The following is a 21,765-nucleotide window of genomic DNA, read 5'->3' on the forward strand; positions in this document are numbered from 1 at the left end:
CAACAAAATCATAAAGCTGTAAATTGCAGGAATAAATGTCCAGCTCTTGATTGAACAGTACAGCTTTACAAATCACTGTAGAATCCTATTGAATATCAATTGGAAACTGAGTGATACAGTTTTCTCCTAAACAAAATGGAACTCTATATAAGGAGGAATTACAAGAAATACCAAGTGCAAATAACAAGTTCTACAAATAGTTGAGGCTGGAAAGTTTCACCTGGTTTAGTAAACTATGGACACTTCAATAAGGACATCACATAGTCCCATTCACTCGGATATGGAACGGTGGCCCACGACAAAATATGGACTCATCACATGAAGTAGCTCTTGCTCTGGCTCGGAGCATTTCATTAGCATCATCAATCACAGCAGCAGCTAATAGTGTGTACTCACCTGGAACCAGGAAATACAAGGAGAACGAATGTCTATATTCCTTCAATGGAGGTACCTCCATGGTGACACCATTCAGAACACCTAAAAAAGATCAAGAAAGGTCAATACACATATCAGATCAAGAGTAAGTTTGGTCTTCAATTACACATCATGCGTATAGTTGCTCTCTTAGGATGTGTTTGGTACGAAGGGAAATGTTTTCTACGAAAATAAGTGGGTTTCTGGCTTATTTTTTCGTGTTCGGTACATAAGCAAAAAATATTATTCTAAAAGCAAATGCTTAAATGATACACATGCAGATACAAAATTACAGAGGTATTTTAACAAGAAAATGGAGATGGAAACGAGTAACGTTTTAGACTAGTACCTGCCCATAGCACTGTCGCTTTATCACCCTCGACGCAGTTCTCCCCAGCTATATCTCTGCATGTGATGCTAAGACTGACTCTAATCATTTCCTTGGTATTATTGCGAACCAGCACTTCTACTGGTGTCGTGTCATGAGCTCTTACTGAACCTTTACGTGCACCCTGAATATTAGATCCTTCATCCAAATTAAGGTCAGCAAAATCTTGCGAAGTATTATTGCCACACCTAAACCCAAAGGTCAATGGATCAGGTAGTAATACATCCATCATGGATGATTGAAGCGCAGCCTGTATTGCGTCTTTTATGTTTAGTTCTCCTGAATTGTTTCGGCCAGATTGCCACCTGACTTTGATTTTAGAAATTAATTTTTTGATGGAAGCATTAAGTTCAGCTTTGCTACTTTTCTCAGAGAAGCTTGATTTTCTAGTAGCGGTCCCATTCATTTGAGACTCCTTAACCAGGAAAGTACCATCAAGAACCGGCAACTTAAAATGTTCTAATGGTATTAGCACCCTGGCAGTGTAATCTCTGTCAATCCTAGTTTTAGGATAATCATACTCAGGATTCTCCTCAGTGTTCGAATCCTCCATATTGACAGACACACCAATCTCAAAGACAACATCAGTCGGATTGGATAACTCAAGCTCGAGGAAACACAGGCCCCAACTTCCTCTGTAAGGATCAATTTTCATGAACCTATCAGTACGAGGGGATCCTTCAGCAGAACTGGTTTCCACTTGAACTTTTGAATGATCCTCACCAACATGAGCAGGGATCTCCATTGATAACAAACGGGCCTTCATAAGAGATAATCCCTGTGAAACACATATATTAAGGGGAACGACCAAGCGCCTACCAGGAGGAATAGATCCATTTGTTGATGCATCTCCTCCAGCATAAGTAAGTGGACCTGATAAGAGAAGTAGATCAGTCAATATAGAAGAAATTCTATGCTACCCAGCCCCAAACACCAGTTAGTGAATCTAAATATCCAGGATGAGTTAATGGACAACAAGAGTAGCAAATCATTAGGTAATACAATTAGATGTTCATGAAATCCAACAAGTGGGGTCTGGGGAGTGTGGTGAGTATGCAGCCTTACCCCTACCTATGAGGTAGAGAGGCTGTTACTGATAACCAGTTAGAGAATCCAAATAGTAATAAATCATAACAACAAAAATTGGCAGGTAAACATCAGTCTAAATCATGAACCTCAAATGTCTGACTAAAGCATGAGGCTAATACATTTCAAAAACAAAACGAAAAGTCAAAACAAATAAAATCTCATCCCATGCTGCACAATGTTCTCTAACTAAAATTCTTCTGCACGTAATCATGTCATGATTAGTGACCAACTAATTGACATCCTACACTTCCATCATTTTACGTTGTCTCCTAGTATTGTGCAAAAATATTCCATGTATACCCACAGCGTAATTTCTATCTTTGTTCCCAATTTCGTGGCCAATATTTGATTTGATCCCTAACATTTATCTCTCTCAATTTTCATCCTAAACAAATATGATTCTCATGTTGGTGCTGAAGCTCACCACCAGCCTGACTGACCCTTCCAGATTGCAAAAACAAGTGGCAATGCAAGAAAAATTAAAAAGAATAGTCATATCAACATCCATATCCAAATCCACATGCATTGTGTACATTCTGAGTCATATGGAAACAAAGAAAAAACAGGACCCCTCAAAATTGATGGGAAAGCAACACAAACAAGAGGGGCTCCTAGAGAGCAGGGACTTTCCCAGCTTGTTGCACTGATATATGTCAAATCGTAGAACCAGGATGCAGCATCCCAAGTTCACAGTGCTTCATTTTCCTAGTCTATCACATAACCTGCAACAATCAGTATTTGAATGCTCACCCGCATAGTGGATCAGCAGCACAGGACTGCATCCATCCTTGACTTGCCTCCCGGTGCTTCCAGATATGTTCTTACCAGGAGCAGCAGCTGGATCCAAAAATCCGAGCTGCCAAGCCTTTAAAGTGACAGGTATTCTTACTTCAGCACCGGGCTTCAAAGGAAGGGAAGACTTCAAGGTTTCATAAACAATTAACTGGATTGAATCTTGATTTTTCCCAGATAATGAGATGTGGGCTTGCTCTATTGGAACTGTACCTGCATTGGCCACGCTTATCTGTACTTCACGAATCTCTCCTTCACATAAAATTATAGCACCATCACTACCCACAACACGTGATATAAGCAATGGCAGCGGGGGGACCACCGAAATATTTGGAACCGTAACATTTTTCAACTTTGGTGACCCACAACAGCGGAAAGGGTCAGACAGCACAAGTCCTTGAGCTGCTCCCACTAGAAGATTATCCACATCTTTAAAATAATGTTCAGTGATAACACCAAAGCAATGAACTATGCATCCTGGAATTTTTAATGAACCTACTTCAGTAGGAATTCCAGATAATGCAATCACTTTGGAGGAATTAGGAGGCAGACTAACACTGATGGGAAAAGCATCAAAATTTCCAGAATGAACAGATAGATATATACTATCCACCTTCAAATCAAAACCACAAGGATTTGCCAACTCAACGAACACTTGTACTGCTTCACCCACAACCCAAATCAGCTCCTGCTTACTGCTTTGACTTGGCTCCCCTTTGCTGAAAGGAGTGTAAATAAAAGGTCCTGAAGGAGCAGACCCTGCCCACCAATCATCTCTCCCATGATTACGTTTTACTATGTCCTGTTGGGAGGAATGAAGTGGAAAAGAATGCAACCTGGGAGCATATGTATTGAGGAGAGGAAAATTAGGCTTTTGTGAAAAAAGAAAAAAAAAACTCTGATGATAAGGTCAGCAATTGCAGACACCATAAAACACAGAACAGTATCAGTCTGAAGAAAGAAATAAGCCAGCAACTGTAGACACCATAAAATTTAGAGTATCAGTATGCAGAAAGATCATTCTGAAACAGCAAAACTAATAATTGTAAAATCTGAGGGAACTATGAAGATTGAATCAGATTAAATTTACTGCTTTCTGGGGAGACTAGTGAAAAAAGTTCCAAATAATCCTTTGCAAGTTTACCACCATTAATAATAGTATGTTAGCTACAGGAATACATCAAAAGAATAGTTTTTATGATAATATAAGGCCATACCTGACGGAGTTAGAATTGTTCTAATTTTTATGAGCTTATTGGTAAACTCCTAATTATATGCTGAAGATATGGTCAATACATGTATTGGACTAAAAACAGGTAATTTGAGAATCTTTCAAGCCTGATCTAGTTAGTAATGTGCAATACAATAAACGCTGAAGTTACACCAGCCTTTACAAAGGCAATTTGAGTATCTTTCAAGCAAGATCTAGTTAGCAGTGTCTAATACAAAAAACCCTGAAGAAATACCAGCATCGCCAACATACTTCTGATTCAACATAGAACATCTCACTCTAAATTTACATATACATGGATGCTTGGATTAGAAACTGAAAAGAATGAAGCAAGAAAGACAACTACCATATCAGTACATCTTTCTGAATTGGTAAGCTCAGTTCATTTACTCTACCTATTCCTCCTTTGCTCGTCTCATACACAATAAAAGATGATATAACACTGCAAGAGGAGAACCAAACACTTCTACGGTGTGTTCTGTATGGAGGAAAATATTTTCCAGAAAATATTCTGATTTTCTCATGTTTGGTAGGTCAAAATTTTTGGAGAATATTTTCTCTAGGAAAATAAGTTCCTTTAAAATGAGGAAAATGACTTCCCTAATGGAAGTAGGAAAACAAGTTACACAAGTGACATTTCACATTGATAGTGTCCTCCTCACCTTCCAACACACCTCATCTTCACCCCTACCCCCACCCCCTACCTTCCACCTTCACCTCCTATAGTATATGTCTAGATTCTATACAAATGCTTTTAGGATATTATTTTTTGCTTGCATACTGAACACAAGAAAATAAGTAATAAACCCACATCTTTTCCAAGAAAACATTTTCCATCATACCGAACACACCCTAAGCATCTAGTTGAGGGGCAACATAAGCAACCCACAAACAGAAAACCAAAATAGGAATCGAGGAAAGCAAACAATATCAAAAGATCCATGTAGACTATTAAAAGATATCCTTTATAGAAATACCATTTGTTTCATCCTTTTCTTCATCAGAGATAACAGAAAGGCCACAAATGACAAACATAAGTCTGACATTACCAAGATAAAAGCTAGAATCACAACTCAGATGATATTTCAGCTCCTATTTTCTATTGATACATCTCATCTCAGTTTCTATTCTCCACTTATAGCCACCAGGAGAGGGAAATAGCTGCTACAGATCATTAGGTTAGCTGATCTGTCCTGATAGTCTGCTTTTCAAACTTACCCTTACTCGACATGGGCACAGGATGAGTCCATCACTGGCGTACAACTTAAATCTTTCATCAACTGCTAATGGTCTAGCACATACACAAGCCAGTGAAACAATTTCTTCTGACAATTAAAATCATTTTAATTCATGTCACACTGAAACGTTATCGTCTTTACAGAAGGTATAGCATTAATCATACACAAGTATCAATCCAGCTATCTATACAAAAGAGAACATTTTCTTGACACCAAATAAACAAATGAATCAAAAACCTTCTTTGGCAATTTAGTGACATGACTTAAACGAACTTCTCTTTTTGCACGTCATATTACATCAAACACAGGAAAAAGCAGAATTTTGTGAAAATTAGACACCAGCAATGACATATAGTACAAGGACCCCAAGCTTCCCCATCTGGCATAGGGCAATGTGCCATCTAACATCTAAAAAATACAAAGTGCAGAACAAGGTGATTTACATGGTTTCCGTGTACAAAACAATCTATTTCCTACTTTGATGCTTGGGTATTTGGAACCATACAGTTCAATGTAACAACTGGCTAGTGCGTGCCAAAGAATAAGACACCAGCTTCCTGTACCCCTGCCTCTAGAAATGAGGGGAATTTACCAGCTTTGAGACAAGATGAAAAAAACAGCTGAGCTGAAATTTTTGCTTAATTATGAAGAGACAGACTACTCTATAACAGAAAATATAAGAATCTCCATCACATAAGAAGCTTTGCTATACTTTACAAGCAATACCTTATAAAAGGCAATGCAGGATCAGCACAGCGAGTTCCTGAGGGAAGTCTCTCAGATGCATTTGAAAGTGCACTTGCAAGACCATTTTGCCCAGCAGGTGTAATAAGAGGATAATAGGACCTAAGAAGACGTGCTGCTGCACTCCATGCAGTAAGAGGATCTCCACCACGAACAGCTGATAGAAGTATTTCCCTCAGAACAACCATTTGAATGCTACTCCATTGAGATTCAAATAGTGATACTATCCAATTGTGATGCGCTTTTCCACCATCAGCATGATTTTGTCCACTTTCCTTCATATATAATGAAGAGAGACAGAAAATAAATGTTAACTCTTTTATTGACACCAGGGTGAGTTAAAAGAAACTATGATAAAGACGCTCATGACACATTCACTTAGCATGTATTTTGACTCCAAAATAATCTAAAATGTGCACAGACAAGATCTGCTAAAAAAGCCATTGATCCGATGTATATGACTGACAGCCAAGATGAATCCGCATACAGACTCTAGCTTTCACTATAAATCATACCATAACTGATAATGATAGTTTAATCTAGTCTAATATCTCCAAAATTGAAGCACTGAACTGCAGATTCCCACAGCAAGCCACATGAATTCCTTTGGAAACTGCATCGTCCTATCTTGATATGCATTTTCAAGAAGTTTTTATGACAGTATCAAATCTCCATTATGTTATGGATCCAAGTCATGCTATATGCCATAGGAGGTACACCAATTCCAGTAGACAAAATTTAAGTGCCCCTCCTTGTAAATACAAAATTATGCACTCTATCCTGAATGCTTGGGCATTTGAAATTTTAAATGTTTGAGGAAATATTAATCCATCAAGTAGATAGCTGTGACACTACATTTTCTCTCAAGGATCACGTCAGCAACACTACAAACCAAAACCCGTCGATAAACAATTTTAAGAGAATTTCTGTGAATGTCCAGTTTCTCACTACCCATATACTTTGGTGCAACATAACACAATGCTAGTAAATCAAAACATTATATCCTTTTTGCCATATATTCAATGACTTCCCATTGATTTTTCTTTGTATTCACATGGAAACCTCCTACTGATGAATAAAATAAATTACTCCCTCCGTCCCATTTTATGTGGCGCTGCACAGTGTTTAAGAAAAAAAGGAAGACCTTTTTAACTTGTGGTCTAAAACAATCCTTAGATATTTGTGTGGTTGTAAATCATGGAGAATTTTAAAGTGAAATTTCTAATAATTATAGTAAGATGACATTTTTTTGGGGACAGACTAAAAAGGAAAGGGGTGTTACATAAATTGGGATGGAGGGAGTAATTGTTTTCTCAGTCATTCGCCAAAGTTATTATGGAACTGCAGGTGGTGACAGATCTATATTCCGTCTTCAATTGACACGCCCAAAGAAAGTATTCATTATTTGAAATGCATGTTTCATAAGCCTGAGAAGACAGTTCATTGGAAAAGTTATGAAGACTTTGTACAACCAATTATATCGGATCAAGTATGTGAACAAAAACAGTTCCCAACCCATACTGTAGAAAGATTTTTGCTTCTTTAAAAGCCAGTACAACGTGTTTGTGTCCTTCCCCCCTAAGAACCAGAAGGAGCAGGACTGTAGGGTGCAACTCAAAGTGAAGCCCTGCATGTAATCTGTTTGTTGCATCATGAAAAACAATATGAATTTTTGAGTCACCTGATAAAGAGCATGGTCAGTAGAGGCTCTACTTTGAACACGATAAGCTTGTGTGGTCATTGCCAGTACTTGCATTGAACTGATAGCAGCCAACCGATTTTCTTGTTGCAAGTATAGCTGAGCCACCTGCCTTGAGAAAAAAGCAGCCTTTCGGTGATAACCAAGAGTCCCAAAGAGGCGAGCTATTTCAATGAATAATATCAATCTGTCACTAGCATCAATCAAAGATTTTGCTCCATCAGCAGCCGTAGTCAACAAACCAACCACTTCCTTGGCCAACTCCTTTCTGCCAAACCAACAAGAACAAAAAACAAGGAAAGTAAAAGTCAAAAACTGCTCAAGAAGATCTAGATGACAGAAGTAGCTCTTCTTCTAAGTAATATTACATCACGATCTTCCAGATTTCTCCAAAAAGTTTGAAGTCATCTGGAAACAAGATGCATTTTGAAAAAGCGAGGTATCATTGGCTTCTCTTTGATGAACTACAGCAGATAAGCAAAAGATATACAGAAGGCATTATTTTAGTCTGAAGAGATGAAGCTACTTGTATGTTGCAGATTTAGGTACTAATATTTATTTTATTTTTTGTTTATACCATTGATTTGAACATTTTTTGTAAAGGCGATGTGATTTGAATTCAGATACATCATCAGTTTTATTGGTTCTCATTTTCTACAAAAACTGAAGTTCATAACTGTTGAGGAACATATTTCTGTAGCTTAGACTTAATGAGTAACCTAGATTAATCACAAACAGAAGCAAGTTCGAGGGAAACAAAATCTGCTGTTTGCTAAATGTGGAAATTTGTTAGTTTAATTTTTTTAACATTTAAAAAAAAAATTGGAATATAGAAATTTCTTAGTTCACTTCTTTTTCACTCTCCATCAAACCTTCTCCTCTTCACCCCACTCCACCTAGTTATTGGAGGGCCGTGGTCGTAGTCTGTAGCCAGTAAATCATAAGCACAGCATCATACCTCTATACTTAATTAAATCCCACCAAATTATTCGGTTCATGAACAAATATATACAGTGCAAAGTCCAGGTGAACTAATGATAAGAACCGCATTAAAGCTAGCAAGTGACCCCAGTTGCAGTATTTTGGCCTGAGTCGAGTTGACTGATATCAAAGCAATTTCAGATTTTCTATGACAAGTACTAATGCTCAAAAAGAGCTACTTATGATTATTCGAATACGAACATGCTCTTTTTTGTGTGGTAATTTCAAGTTTGTGTCATATCTCACAATTTATAAATTGGGCATCATTCAGAAGTTAAACCTCAACAAACATATCTTCCCCAAAAGGATCTCAATTAACATATAAGTACGTCAAAAGGAAAGAACAGAGAGAACACAGCAAGTTTACAGTGTAGCTGCAAGTCATTATTTTTTGAGAATATAGCTGCAAGTCATTATTAAACTGGTTTTTATCAAGAAAAGAACATAACTAAACTGGTTACGAAGATCATTCCAGAATTATATTTGATCTTTATTAAGAGTACCTGCAGAGGTATCGTGCTAATTTGAGAGTAGCCTCGAGCTCAAAACTTAGAGGAGAAACTCTGCACCAAAAACAATATTAACAGTTATATATGCTGAATAAGAAAATAATCAGAAATTTAGATTAAGCAATATAGACCTATCGCTAGTTGAAAAGGGAAATCATCTAGTTTATACCACAAAGAAGATAAGAAGAATAAATCCATTTTGAACCCCTACTAAAATGAGGATTATCTCAATCAACAGTCCACAACTGAGCCATACGGAGAAAAGGCATAGCAATGGCTCTTTGTTATATATGAACAATTTTAATGGTTAAACAGTTTGGTCATAAGATAAAGATCCATATCACTAGTTTTATGTCATGCTAACTGTTTTGCTTGTTTGTTTTTGACAAAAAAGCTTGCAATTCAAGCTTTTCTTCAATATAGAAAGGTGGCAATCCCTCACAACCTATGGACAGTTCTTGTAATTTGCCCCACACAACATAGTTTTCCTCACACATTCAGTCATAAAAGTTTATCTGAGTCAGCCTCCAACTATTAGTTCATCTACCGATCTGTCAAAGCTGTTCAACATGCAAATTATGATAGATTTCACAGTAACTTGCCATGCATCATGGAGTTCTAGACTTCTAAACAAGTGACTAAATTGTTCTGTGATCTGCTAAACTACCAAAAATAGGGTTTGGGAACTGAGTCATTTTACGAACAAAACTAAAATTAAGAACTTCTGAATAGCTGCACCACCAAAATAAGCAACTTAGTCCTTTTACTTTACTTTCATAGGACTTGCAGGTTCCTAACATAATGATTACAACTTATCCATTATCAAGGGATCCTGTGACACTACTAAAATTAAGATGGAAATATAATTTGAAGTCCACTTTTATTCTCCCTGGGGTTACATCGCTGGTCCAGTTTGTTCCCAGTTAATAGTTCAGATCAACTATTAGACTTCATTAGTTCCCTCACTCTGTCATAGACAGTTTTTGTATAAGTGCCAGATTTTTTGAAAGCTTCAATGTCATATCTTGTAACTACTGCATCTTCTTGATGCATTTTTAATGATATCACTTACTTCATCGGAAAAAAGAAGATAGTGTTTTCCCTCTCAAACTCTTGTGCGCGAATCAGAAAGAAAGGGATGGCAAATACAAATTATATACCCAATCATTATAAGAAAAAAATCATGATAAAGGTGCTTATGTAAGTTGTAACTACATCTATAGAAAGATTAAAAGACAGACATATACCTTTGAGCATTGTCTTGGATAAATGACTTTCTGTAATGCAAAATGACACTATTGTAACGGTCTTTAATCTCATCATCTAGAACTTGATCCCTCTGACCCATTTGATCTATCTAATCATCAAAATAGTAACCATGAGATTCAAGTAAGGATATACAACTAAGAACTTGTGACTTTAAGAATGAATAAGCTCTTGAGAAGAAAGAGCCAAAATGGCAACACAATATACAATGCACTCAACTCTTTAATAAGTATTACTATTTCGAGGTTTTGACATCTGCAATATTGCATCATTTTTCACAAAAAGTTAGCATTCCTTCTAATTCAAGTTTTATGTGCCTGCCACTTTAGTTTGTATCAAAGGTAATAGAGGCATCCATAGATTGTCAACAGGAAACACAGAACAGGTTAGAACACATAAACCTTGGAACAATTTGAGCATCCCATACCTTTACTAGTCTCAATGTTCCCTCATCCTTCCTCAGGACCTTAGCAACCATGTTTTCTAGTCTCATTTGAAAGATATGCTCCACCACCCCAAAACATCCAAAATAAAACAAACACATATGGTCAATATTCATCCATGAACACACTGATTGCCTTCAGTTGCAAACAGATGTATGTTTGCAATACTTATCAGGAGCTATATCCAGCCAACAATATCAATAAACCTAACTGATTGTTGTCATTTCAATTACAACACCTGATTGACTATAGAATTAAATTTGATGTGAGGACTAAAACATGGTTTGAATATACAGAATAATCCCCCTCTTAATGGTGTCCTCTCAAATTCATACAAGAAATTTCTGTCCCTTTCTTAGACAGTATCATTGGTAATCATCTCTGTAGATAAAAAGGCACTGTGATCATTACATGCAAACAGTAATACTATGAAAGATTGAGAGGGTCCATAACACAAAAAGTACAAGACAGATATGATACCTTTCTTTTTTAACCCCTTGAAAACAAAGATGCATGTTCTTACATGAATGCAGGCTCAAGCAGGTAACAGAATTTTAAAATACCGAGCAAAACTGGAGAATACGTTGATTTAATAAATTACACCCCATACCAGAAAAAATTCCCTCTTCTCACCCCAAGAAGAAGGAAAAAGGAACAAGAACGAACAGAAAATTGGGGATTTGCTCTGGAAGATGTTTAGCTGATAAACAGCATTCCCCATTGGTAGACAAACACGTGTGGATAAAATAAATCAAGAAGTATATGTGGGTGTGTAGGTATCAAATATGGTTTCCAACTCCAAAATGTAGTCTAAGATGTACAGATTATATTAGATGTTTGTCAAGCAATGACTTCTCGTGGATTATGAACTAAATTTCTAATAAGATGCACTGACATCACTGAGAGTATGTTCATACTCACCAACAGTGCACAAACACTGCCTTCCATTGCCCCAGCATACCAAAAGAAGTCTCCAGTCAATCTAGCAAGCTCCAATGAAGTTGTATAATGGGCATTAGCATCAACAGGTGACCCTGCCAACAGACAGTAATCCCCGATAGTTTTTTGTGCACGCCCCAATCTTCGTTTTTTAGCCTTGATGACCTATAAGGTTCTCCAATGCAATCAAGAAGTTAATAATTTAAATGGTAATGAAATCCTACCAAGAAACTAAACAAGATAACTATAGAAATAAATCCTTAAAACACCTAAAATATGAACCTCCTCTGAGCTAAGACTCGCTTGGGAATCTAAAGGTGTCTTGAGAATAGTTCCACCAGACTCTGCTTGAAGAACTGATTTCTCAAATTTCATCAACAACGAGGCAGCAATATCTTGCATCATAGTTTGCAAGTGGAATTCTTGAGTTTGACGATCAGCTGGGGGAAACAAAATTAAGTTGCTCCCTTTGAAGCTTTCATCCTCTAGCTGCACAATAAAAAATGCATTTTAGGCATGTCATGCATGAAAAGAGCAAACTTGAAAACAAGGACACTCCGACAGTCCGGAGCTTTTGATCACAAACTTAACAGTACGCAAACTGATTATCCATTCAAGAATGCATCCAGAGAAGTATCTGAAGCACTGCATTTAATTATTCAAAAAGAAAATAATGAAAAATTAAGTTATATGAGCTTTCAAAAGCCTATCCTTTAAAAGAGTGCTCACACAAACACACAGACACACATATATATACTTATCTATTCATATCCGCCAAGAATCTTTTCAGTTTGTTAGTGAGTGTGTGTTGAGAGTATGGGTAAGAGTGAGACTTAGAGAACATTTGATTTCCAATAATCCTTAAATTATCTTTGAAAACATATTACTGTGTATCCAAATAAAAATAGGCCTGAATAGAGTTACAAGTACATAGAGTGTACATATCGGATCGCTTATCCCAATTAGTTTGGAACAGTGGAGCAACTGAAAGATTCATTGATTTATAAAACAATAGAGTCTAGTCATATTGTATGCACTGACATAACTTCTGTTTCTTTTTTCTTTTTCTCTTTTTGGGGTACAAAGAGGACAAGACTGAAGTATCTGTAGTTTCTGCACAAAGGAGTAGATGGTTTGCTAGCTTATGATCCTCAAAGCCCTAAAGCATATTTAATTACTTTCAATTCGATCAAATTTTCTGCAAGTCAATTTTATATATATTGCAGAAATTCACATGTCCAATATCTAGTAACCAATTAATCAGCTATGTCTCAATCCCAAATAAGTTGGATTCAACTAAGTTGGAGTTGTTACATGAATCTCTGTATGACTTTTTTTTTTGAATGACCATATCCATTTCCTCTATTCAAGTCCAATCTCTACCAGCAATAGAACATTTCCAACCATCAATTATACAACAAAGAACACAAACAAAATTCAAACCTAAGAATAGCCAGGAAAAATACAAAGCAGTGTCAAACAACTGAATGAATATAAAAAAATCATATACCTGACCACAATTGATTTAGACTTGAGGCATAGTTGATTAATTGACTGAGAAAGAAGTGAAAACAATAAAGTATCTATGATTTGCTGCAAAATTGGAGTAAATTCCTTGCTAGTTTATGATCCTCCAAGTCCTAAAGCAGATGTGACAATTCTAAATTCAATATCCCCAAAACCTTAATTCTACAAGTGGATTTCATCCTTATAACAATTTTTTTTTAAAAATAGCACAGGCATTCAGTTCCTATCGTTACAAATATTAAATCTTTCCCAGACAGTCTTTTCTTCAAATTATTCTAGATACATAAAGATATATCCAAGTTTAATTTATGTTGGTATAAGCTGCTTATATGCTAGGTCCTACTCAGTTACATGTATCAAATAGTATCAAACAGTTCCAACAATCGAAGAAGACAAACAGAACTAGAACCTGAGAGTCACCGGGGCAAAATGCGAAGCAACGCTGAACAACTGAAGACGAGTAACTCTTACATGCGGTCACAAACTGATCCATGACAGAATGCAGATCAGGGGAAGAAGGACAGTGACAAATGCCTATAACGGCAAAAATTTTCCGATTGGATTGGAAATCTTCCCAAGGACTAGCCGGTGAACCACCGACCATGTATTTGAACCGGAGGCTACCGGAATCCCAAGGTTGATGAGCGAAAGGAGATTTTTGATGTTCTGTGTAGAATGAACTGATGGAAGATAATGATACTGTGTAGTGACGAACTAGCATAGAAGTGTAGTCGCGGAATAAAGGGATTGCTATAGATCCGATTGGTAGAACTGCTACTCGGATCATACAGCTTGTTTCGATGCTCACGTCGGGTTCCATTTCGAACTCTGCCGGGAAATGATCGCCGGAGAAGGTGGAAAGTGGAGATTGGCAGCTCCGGCGAAGCGGTTTTAGATCAGATGTTAAGCATAGGACGGAGTATTGGTTTTTAATCCCAACAATTGAGAAATTGGTTTAATTCTTTTTGTGACTTTTTTTAAAAATTGAAATAGACCAAATTAATTGATTTTTTAAATTTTAACATTTCAAAGGTTTATCTTTATTTTTTAAATCTCGTGTCAAATTAAAATCACATAAACAAATTGAATCACGAGGATTATATAATTCTCTTGTATTAAACTGAATATTTTAAAATATTATTTAAACTTCAATTTACTTGAATATCAAAAAAATTGAAAAATAAATAAAATAACTTTGAACAATATTCTAATCAACTAATTAAGTAGTGTTTCTATACAATCAAAACAATTATTTTTCAACTTGTAAAACATTTTTTTTGGTAGTATATGCATCCAAAGGTGTGTTTGATGGTTAATGAAGTTAGAGAAAAAATTTAGATTTAAATTTTAACGAAGATAAAAAAAATTATGATCTCATTTCTTTTACCATGAACAAGTTTGGTAGTAAAATTCTCAATACTTAGCTAGTGGGAAATAACAAATATACACTATGAAATTAGTAAAGGCGAGTGCAGATTAGCCCGATCGTCATAGTCAATATAAATAAAAAAAACAATCCTCGAATATATAAAATTTAGCATATGCTGAAAAGACATAACTCTAAATAGACCCAAATCCAACATACAACACAGACATATAAATAGTTAGTTACAAATTCCCACCTTTCTCTCATCATTCACTAACAAAATAGACCAAATCCAATTGTGCCATGCATGTATATTGAATCTAACACATTTTATGCTTTCATGCATTGTTTTCAATCAAAAAAGAAAAAATTTCTTCAAGATCTTCTGTTTTCTTTTTGGTTCAATTAAATCATTTTCATCTTTCAGATCTCTAAGAATTCATCCGAAACTTGGCGATCGATGGATAAATTAAAGAAGTGTCTATTGTTGTGTACCTTTTTTCTTGAATTTGCTAGTGGATTTTATCTACCTGGTAGTTTCCCACACAAATATTATGTAGGTGATCAATTATCTGTCAAAGTAAATTCCTTGACCTCAATTGATACAGAATTACCTTATGGATATTACAGTTTACCTTTTTGTAAACCTTTAGAAGGTGTCAAAGACAGTGCTGAAAACTTAGGTGAGCTTCTTATGGGAGATAGAATTGAGAACTCTCCTTATAGATTTAAAATGCACGTAAACGAAAGTGAGTTGTTTTTGTGTCAAACAAATGCATTATCAGTTGATGAATCCAAAGTTTTGAAAGAACGGATCGATGAGATGTATCAAGTTAATCTGAATCTTGATAATCTTCCTGCTATTCGGTATATGAACAAAGATGGATTCTTTCTTAGGTGGACGGGTTATCCGGTTGGTATTAAGGTTAAGGATGTGTATTATGTGTTCAACCATTTGAAATTTACTGTGTTGGTTCATAAGTATGAGAAGACTAATACTATGCCTGGTGTGATTGGGGCTGGAGATGGCGTTGAGTTAATTACAACGGATGATAAGTCTGTTATAGACACACCGGCTTACATGGTTGTTGGATTTGAAGTTGTCCCCTGTAGTTTTCAGCATAATATAGATTTGCTTAAGAATCTAAAACGATACGATAAGTATACTGCACCTATTAAATGTGAACCAGCTACTGTAGCCGGGGTGATCCAAGAGGGCAAGCCATTGGTATATAGTTATGAGGTCAATTTTGTGGAGAGTGACATTAAGTGGCCATCAAGATGGGATGCATATTTGAAGATGGAAGGTGCAAAAGTTCATTGGTTTTCGATTCTTAATTCCATGATGGTTATTACATTCTTAGCAGGGATAGTTCTCATTATTTTCTTGAGGACAATTCGAAGAGATCTAGCTCGTTACGAGGAGCTTGACAAAGAGGCTCAAGCTCAAATAAATGAGGAGTTATCAGGATGGAAACTTGTTGTTGGTGATGTCTTCAGGGTTCCGGAGAATGCAGAACTCCTCAGTATGATGGTTGCTGATGGATGTCGTATTTTAGGAATGGCAGTCGTGACAATATTATTCGCGGCTCTTGGATTTATGTCTCCAGCCTCTCGAGGCACACTTATTACTGGCATGCTTTTGTTCTACATGTTCTTAGGTATTATTGCTGGCTATGTTGCTGTTTGGCTAATGAAAACACTGAATGCTGGTAATACCAATGGATGGCTTTCGATTTCGTGGAGAGTTTCTTGTTTTGGTCCTGGAATTGCATTTCTTATACTAACTGTTCTGAATTTCCTCTTATGGGGAAGTCATAGCACTGGTGCAATTCCTTTCACTACTTACATTGTTCTGTTGTTGTTGTGGTTTTGCATTTCCATGCCTCTTACACTCATAGGTGGATTCATCGGTACAAAGGCTCCACACCTTGAGTACCCTTGTCGTAGCAATCAAATTCCTCGTGAAATCCCATCAAACAGATTTCCTACTTGGGTGTTGGTAATTGGAGCAGGAACTCTGCCATTTGGAACTCTGTTTATTGAACTCTTTTTCATCATGTCTAGCATATGGCTCGGACGTGTTTACTATGTTTTCGGTTTTCTGTTGGTAGTATTGATACTGCTAGTGGTTGTTTGTGCTGAAGTGTCTTTGGTCCTGACTTATATGCATCTTTGTATGGAAGATTGGAGATGGTGGTGGAAATCATTCTTCGCGTCTGGCTCAGTTGCAATCTACATATTCTTCTACTCCGTCAACTATCTTGTTTTCGATCTCAAGAGCCTCAGTGGACCTGTTTCGGCTGTGCTATACTTAGGCTACTCGCTTTTAATGGCGCTTGCTGTTATGCTAGCAACTGGTGCTATAGGGTTCTTGACGTCTTTTTTCTTTGTGCATCGTCTCTTCTCTTCCGTGAAGATAGATTGAAGAAGGTGACCTGTTTGAGTTCCATTTTCCATGCTATTGATGATAACATGAAGATCAGGTGGAGACTAATGTTAACCACTTGCAAATATTGCTAGCTTTTATGGTAGAGTACTTTTTTCTAAATATTTCAAATTTATTGTCATGTTGTTTCATACATTTTAAAGGAAATAAGATCAGTTACTGAGAAATTCTGAGTGTGTGTATAGTGTAAGTTTAATTCTAGAACTAGGAATTTGCAGGCACAACATATGACTTCTCAGTTCTCAAAAACATATTTGAATTGTTTTCAAGATGCTTATTCATGTTTTGTTTAAAGACTTCTTATGAACACTTAAGACTCCACTAGAGTTTGTTGTTTCATTGCATAACCTTATACTATGTTGGTAAACTATTAGATCAATCATTATCTTTGATTTATCAAATTGATGTTATATTTTACCTTATATCTGACTTGAGTCGAGGGTACATCAGAAAAAATCTCTCTACTCATATTAGATAGGTGTAGGATTGCGCACACACTACCATTCTACTCTTAAGATTACACTGAGTATATTGTTATTGTTGTGTTTAGGAAAGATTCAACCTCGCGTGGTCAATAGTGACTTTCTCGGCGAATTCGTTTTCAATATGTTGTGACAATACTATTAAAATTGCAACGTTATGGAGTAAAAATATAGAGATTTGGTTTTAGTATATAAGTTTCATAAGGATGGAAAGATGCACTATGGTCGGTTGGTAATCGGTTAGAGTTATGCAGATATTAGTAATGTAGAAATTAATTAAGAGTAAATTTTAGGTTTAGCAAATATAAAAACCATATTGGTATGTTATAACTATAGTTTGTATAATTGCGCTTCATAACAAACTTTATGTTTGTTATGGCTATTAATCTGTATATTTTGGTATACATATACATAAAAATATATGTATTTAGGTCTATTTGTATATTTCGGTATACAAATGGGTCCTTCATTTGTATATTTCGGTATACAAATAGGTCATGCATTTGTATATTTCGGTATACAAATGAGATGGCAAAAAAATATGAAATGTTTGATGTGAATTACAAATAAAAGAAATTATGACTATAACATTTAATTTGAATTAATAGTTTGTTATTTCATACAATTCTTCCAATTAATTATGAGTGAATCTATGTACTATTATTATTTTATGCATGTATTAGTTATCCATGTATAAGTTATTTCATCTCTGTCTATCTTGTATAAAATAATATATAGATTCATTCATAACTTATGCATATATTAATTAGTTTTGAACTTTGTCAATCAAATGTTGTATTAATTTTATACATGAATACGTTATTTTCTTTATATCTATCAAACGGTACAAGTCATACAAAAATTAATATATGAATAATTTGTTTCTTATAAGGCTACCAACCGACCTACAATGGTAATTTTTTTGGCAAGATTTGACTTGAGCATTTGAGAGAACATATTTACAAGTGTCATATCTCCTACATCACGATGAAAATAATCTTTTATAATCCCTTACAAAATAAATAAAAAAATAATTCAAATCTTTTAATTTAAAATGACATAAAAATTTACTACGGCAAAACAAACTCTGGCACAAAAACTTGTGAACCTCAGTGAAGTACGTGTATGTATTGTTAATTCAATAAATAACTCAAAATTAGGCGCTAAAGATGAACTAAATCTTTTACTATCTTTTGTTGTAGTAATTGACTTTCCGGTTGTCTCTCTGATTTCTTCAGCTCAGGTAACCAGAATCCTCTTTTTCTTACCCTTGTTCCCATTATTATTCCGTTTGTTGCTTCCGGTTAACCTAAGGGAAGGTTGATACCAGCTTTATCTTTGTTAATCGCATTTTAGGTGCTTCGTTTTTTATGAAATGGAACGTATAGTTAGAAAATGCGGAATTGAATGTTGCTATTTATATGTTCGTGTTTTTTTTTTTTTTTGATTGATGCTTTTGTAGTTTACAATTTAGTGATTCTATGTTGATTATAACTCATTATCTGTTTACGATCGAGTGTTATGTGTTTAGAATTGAGTGATTATATATTGATAACTCTTATGTGTTTGTTTTGGATTACTTTTATGTTGATAACTCTAATGCATGTAATGTGTTTGAAGAAAGTTCTCTGTGATTTCCATCTGGTAGCTTATAGCCTTATCGAAAGAATTCCGCTTAGATCTCCTTTTCCTTTCTTTTAGAAAAAATATTCTGAAATTTTGAACGGCTACCTAAATACATTGACAACTACTAATCCGAGGAAGGCCTTTCTCCGAAACAACTCTTCTCTAGACATAGAATGTAATGGTTCATTTGATAATTTGAAAATAGTTTGCGACAACATGTTCAGCTTCCAGCAAGTTAATGCTGCTTTTTTAGTGTGCTGACAAATAGGAAAAGGTATTTGAAACAACGCTTCTCTTGACTTAGAAATAAATGGTGGTAGAATGTAATGGTCCATTTGCCAAGTAGCTTGCGACAACATGTACATCTTCCAGCAAGTTAATGCTGCTTTTTTAGTGTGCTGACAAATAGGAAAAGGTATTTGAAACAACACTTCTCTTGACTTAGAAATAATTGGTGGTAGAATGTAATGGTCCATTTGCCAAGTAGCTTGCGACAACATGTACATCTTCCAGCAAGTTAATGCTGCTTTTTTAGTGTGCTGACAAATAGGAAAAGGTATTTGAAGCAACTCTTCTGTTGACGTAGAAATAAATGGCGGTAGAATGTAATGGTCTATTTGCCAAATAGCTTGTGCGACAACATATTCAGCTTCCAGCAAGTTTATGCTTTCTAGCGTGCTGACTAATGAGAAACAGGTATTTGTTGTGGATGCACAAGTACTACAAACAGAAGACATTTCAAATTATCTAGGTTGAATCTCTTTAGGCTGTTTGATTTGTAGATAGGCTTTGTTGCACCAAATGCGCTCAACTTCGACTTCCTTGTCCACCCCTCACCACCTACCCAAACTATATCTTTGGTGTTTAACTTTTTTAAATGGGTGTGCATTCAGTAAACCACATAAGACGGACGGGGACGATTTCCCTATACTGCTTCTTGTATCCTATCAATGCAATATCCGTTCCAGTGAGATTTTAACATCCTTTCTGCTACTTCATCCGTATTGTCACCATTAATAAGTTTACTGGGAACAACAATTGATTTTGATAGAATAAGTTAATCATTTACATATTACATTGACTGCACCATTATTTCAAATCGGAGTATTCGTGGAACTTATCTTCTTTTTTCTTCTGCCTTTAAAAATAATAATTCTAATGTACCTCATTCTAACCTAGCTAATATTTTTTAGACATACTCTGCTAAGTTTTTATCTAGACTTGCTCCTTCTCTTGGAAGAGGAACATAATTAATGTACTATAACACTTCGAGCATAGCCTAACCTAGCTGATATTTTAAGACATACCCTGCTTAGTTTTTATCTAGATTTTCTCCTTCTCTTGAAAGTGGGACATAGTTAATGCTCTAAAACACTTTGACGGTAGCCTTGTTTAGCAAGTGGACAGCTACTAAAACATTACTTCAGCCTTCTGGCACAGTTCTGCACCCAACTTAGCTGTTTATATCATGGTATTTCTCACTATTTATAACATAAGCAGAACATGTCGACTGAGAAGAGTCCGCTTGAGCAAACGTCACCTGCTGTTGCATCATCATGCCGAAAAAAGAAGTCTGAAAGTGCCACATTTTTGGAGGATGTGAAGGATCATATTGATGAGTTTATACATGCCTCAATGGATGAACACACATCTTGCTTTAAGAAGACCATCAATAAGGTTAGTTCCAAATCAAAATAGCATTATGGATTATTCCTTTCTTAATAAGGCATTCTGATTTATTCTTAACAGCTGTGGTTATGCCTTCAGATGTTTGGGATGTCTAAAATTGTCGCTGAAAGAAATGCTGAAGCAAAGGAGGTTGAGAGCTCACTTCCTCTCCAAACTGTTGTATCTGAGTAAAGATTCCATATGTAGAAAGAACGCGGGAGGGTGAGATTGTGGAGGGTCAAAACATGTATGCCGTCTAAAGCCCCTTCCCACATCTAGTTTTATCGTGCTATCCACATGTATCAATAAACAACAATTTGAGATGCTCTTGCCTAAGAAGTCTTGCTGCTTTTGCATCTGTTGGTTTTACCACACATTAGACATGTCTAGATAAAATAAATGGGCATTACAATAATTACTTGATAAATCTCCATAGTGATTGTTGGATCTTTTGTTTTTATGGTTTGAGCTCCTCCTTTTCTGTTAACACCCTTCTTGCTTTAGCTTTGGTCCATACTCTATGCTGCGTTCTCTAGTTACACGCGTATTCAGAGATATCATCTGAGGGTTTGATCCAGGCTTGGATGGTAGGCTTGTGATGGTGCCCTTTGTGAAAATTTTGACTCATGAGTCATGACAATTGTTGCCTAATTTGGGATGGGCCTTTTCTTCTCTATCAGTTAGCTCAGTGAAGAAAGTAACCTTTTCTAGAGTACTTAGTTTCTGTTAACTCCTAGTGTTAAATAATTTAAACCCATTTCTCACCAAAACATTGCTTTAAAAACAGTGATATTGATTTAAAATTTTCTAAATGTGGGGGAGAGAAAAATTTGACAAGAAAAAAGTGATTCTGAGGTCATTTTAAACGGAAAATACATTTCATTATGTCCAATGATGTAGGCTTTAAAGGACAA

At 35.8% G+C, this 21,765-nt stretch overlaps 3 protein-coding genes and 1 pseudogene across 3 annotated transcripts in view; 3 read left to right on the forward strand and 1 right to left on the reverse strand.

Annotated features, from left to right (window-relative positions):
- Window positions 1-14,206, reverse strand: LOC125825039 (trafficking protein particle complex II-specific subunit 120 homolog). Its single transcript, XM_049504389.1, has 10 exons — window positions 13,670-14,206; window positions 12,016-12,222; window positions 11,716-11,898; window positions 10,333-10,442; window positions 9,080-9,139; window positions 7,578-7,863; window positions 5,879-6,171; window positions 2,642-3,519; window positions 764-1,675; window positions 1-477 (listed from the first exon to the last, which is right to left on the reverse strand). The coding sequence occupies exons 1-10, from the start codon at window positions 14,078-14,080 to the stop codon at window positions 257-259; spliced, it is 3,561 nt and encodes a 1,186-aa protein (XP_049360346.1). The 5' UTR covers window positions 14,081-14,206; the 3' UTR covers window positions 1-256.
- The window catches only part of LOC125825041 (uncharacterized protein At2g39795, mitochondrial), a 26,628-nt gene continuing 18,471 nt past the window's right edge, over window positions 13,609-21,765 (forward strand). The window contains exon 1 of the mRNA XM_049504390.1: window positions 13,609-13,613. The gene's annotated coding sequence lies outside the window, so the exon portion shown is untranslated. The remainder of the gene's footprint in view (window positions 13,614-21,765) is intronic.
- Window positions 14,934-17,154, forward strand: LOC125825040 (transmembrane 9 superfamily member 11-like; annotated as a pseudogene).
- On the forward strand, window positions 18,766-21,308 carry LOC125825043 (uncharacterized). The gene is made up of 3 exons (XM_049504392.1): window positions 18,766-18,800; window positions 20,684-20,860; window positions 20,951-21,308. The coding sequence occupies exons 2-3, from the start codon at window positions 20,687-20,689 to the stop codon at window positions 21,041-21,043; spliced, it is 267 nt and encodes an 88-aa protein (XP_049360349.1). The 5' UTR covers window positions 18,766-18,800; window positions 20,684-20,686; the 3' UTR covers window positions 21,044-21,308.

This window comes from Solanum verrucosum, unplaced genomic scaffold (assembly GCF_900185275.1).
Source record: "Solanum verrucosum unplaced genomic scaffold, falcon-dt-bn FXZP01000086.1, whole genome shotgun sequence".
Lineage (NCBI taxonomy): Eukaryota > Viridiplantae > Streptophyta > Magnoliopsida > Solanales > Solanaceae > Solanum > Solanum verrucosum.

Excerpts from the sequence above, each read along its gene's own strand:
- LOC125825039 (XM_049504389.1), bottom strand. The coding sequence starts at position 14,080 with ATGGAACCCGACGTGAGCATCGAAACAAGCTGTATGATCCGAGTAGCA. Across the intron at positions 10,443-11,715 it reads GCAGTGTTTGTGCACTGTTG|ATAGATCAAATGGGTCAGAG; the intron begins GTGAGTATGAAC and ends TTTGATGATTAG. Across the intron at positions 3,520-5,878 it reads CCTGCATTGCCTTTTATAAG|GTTGCATTCTTTTCCACTTC; the intron begins GTATTGCTTGTA and ends ATATGCTCCCAG.
- LOC125825043 (XM_049504392.1), top strand. The coding sequence starts at position 20,687 with ATGTCGACTGAGAAGAGTCCGCTTGAGCAAACGTCACCTGCTGTTGCA. Across the intron at positions 20,861-20,950 it reads TTAAGAAGACCATCAATAAG|ATGTTTGGGATGTCTAAAAT; the intron begins GTTAGTTCCAAA and ends TTATGCCTTCAG.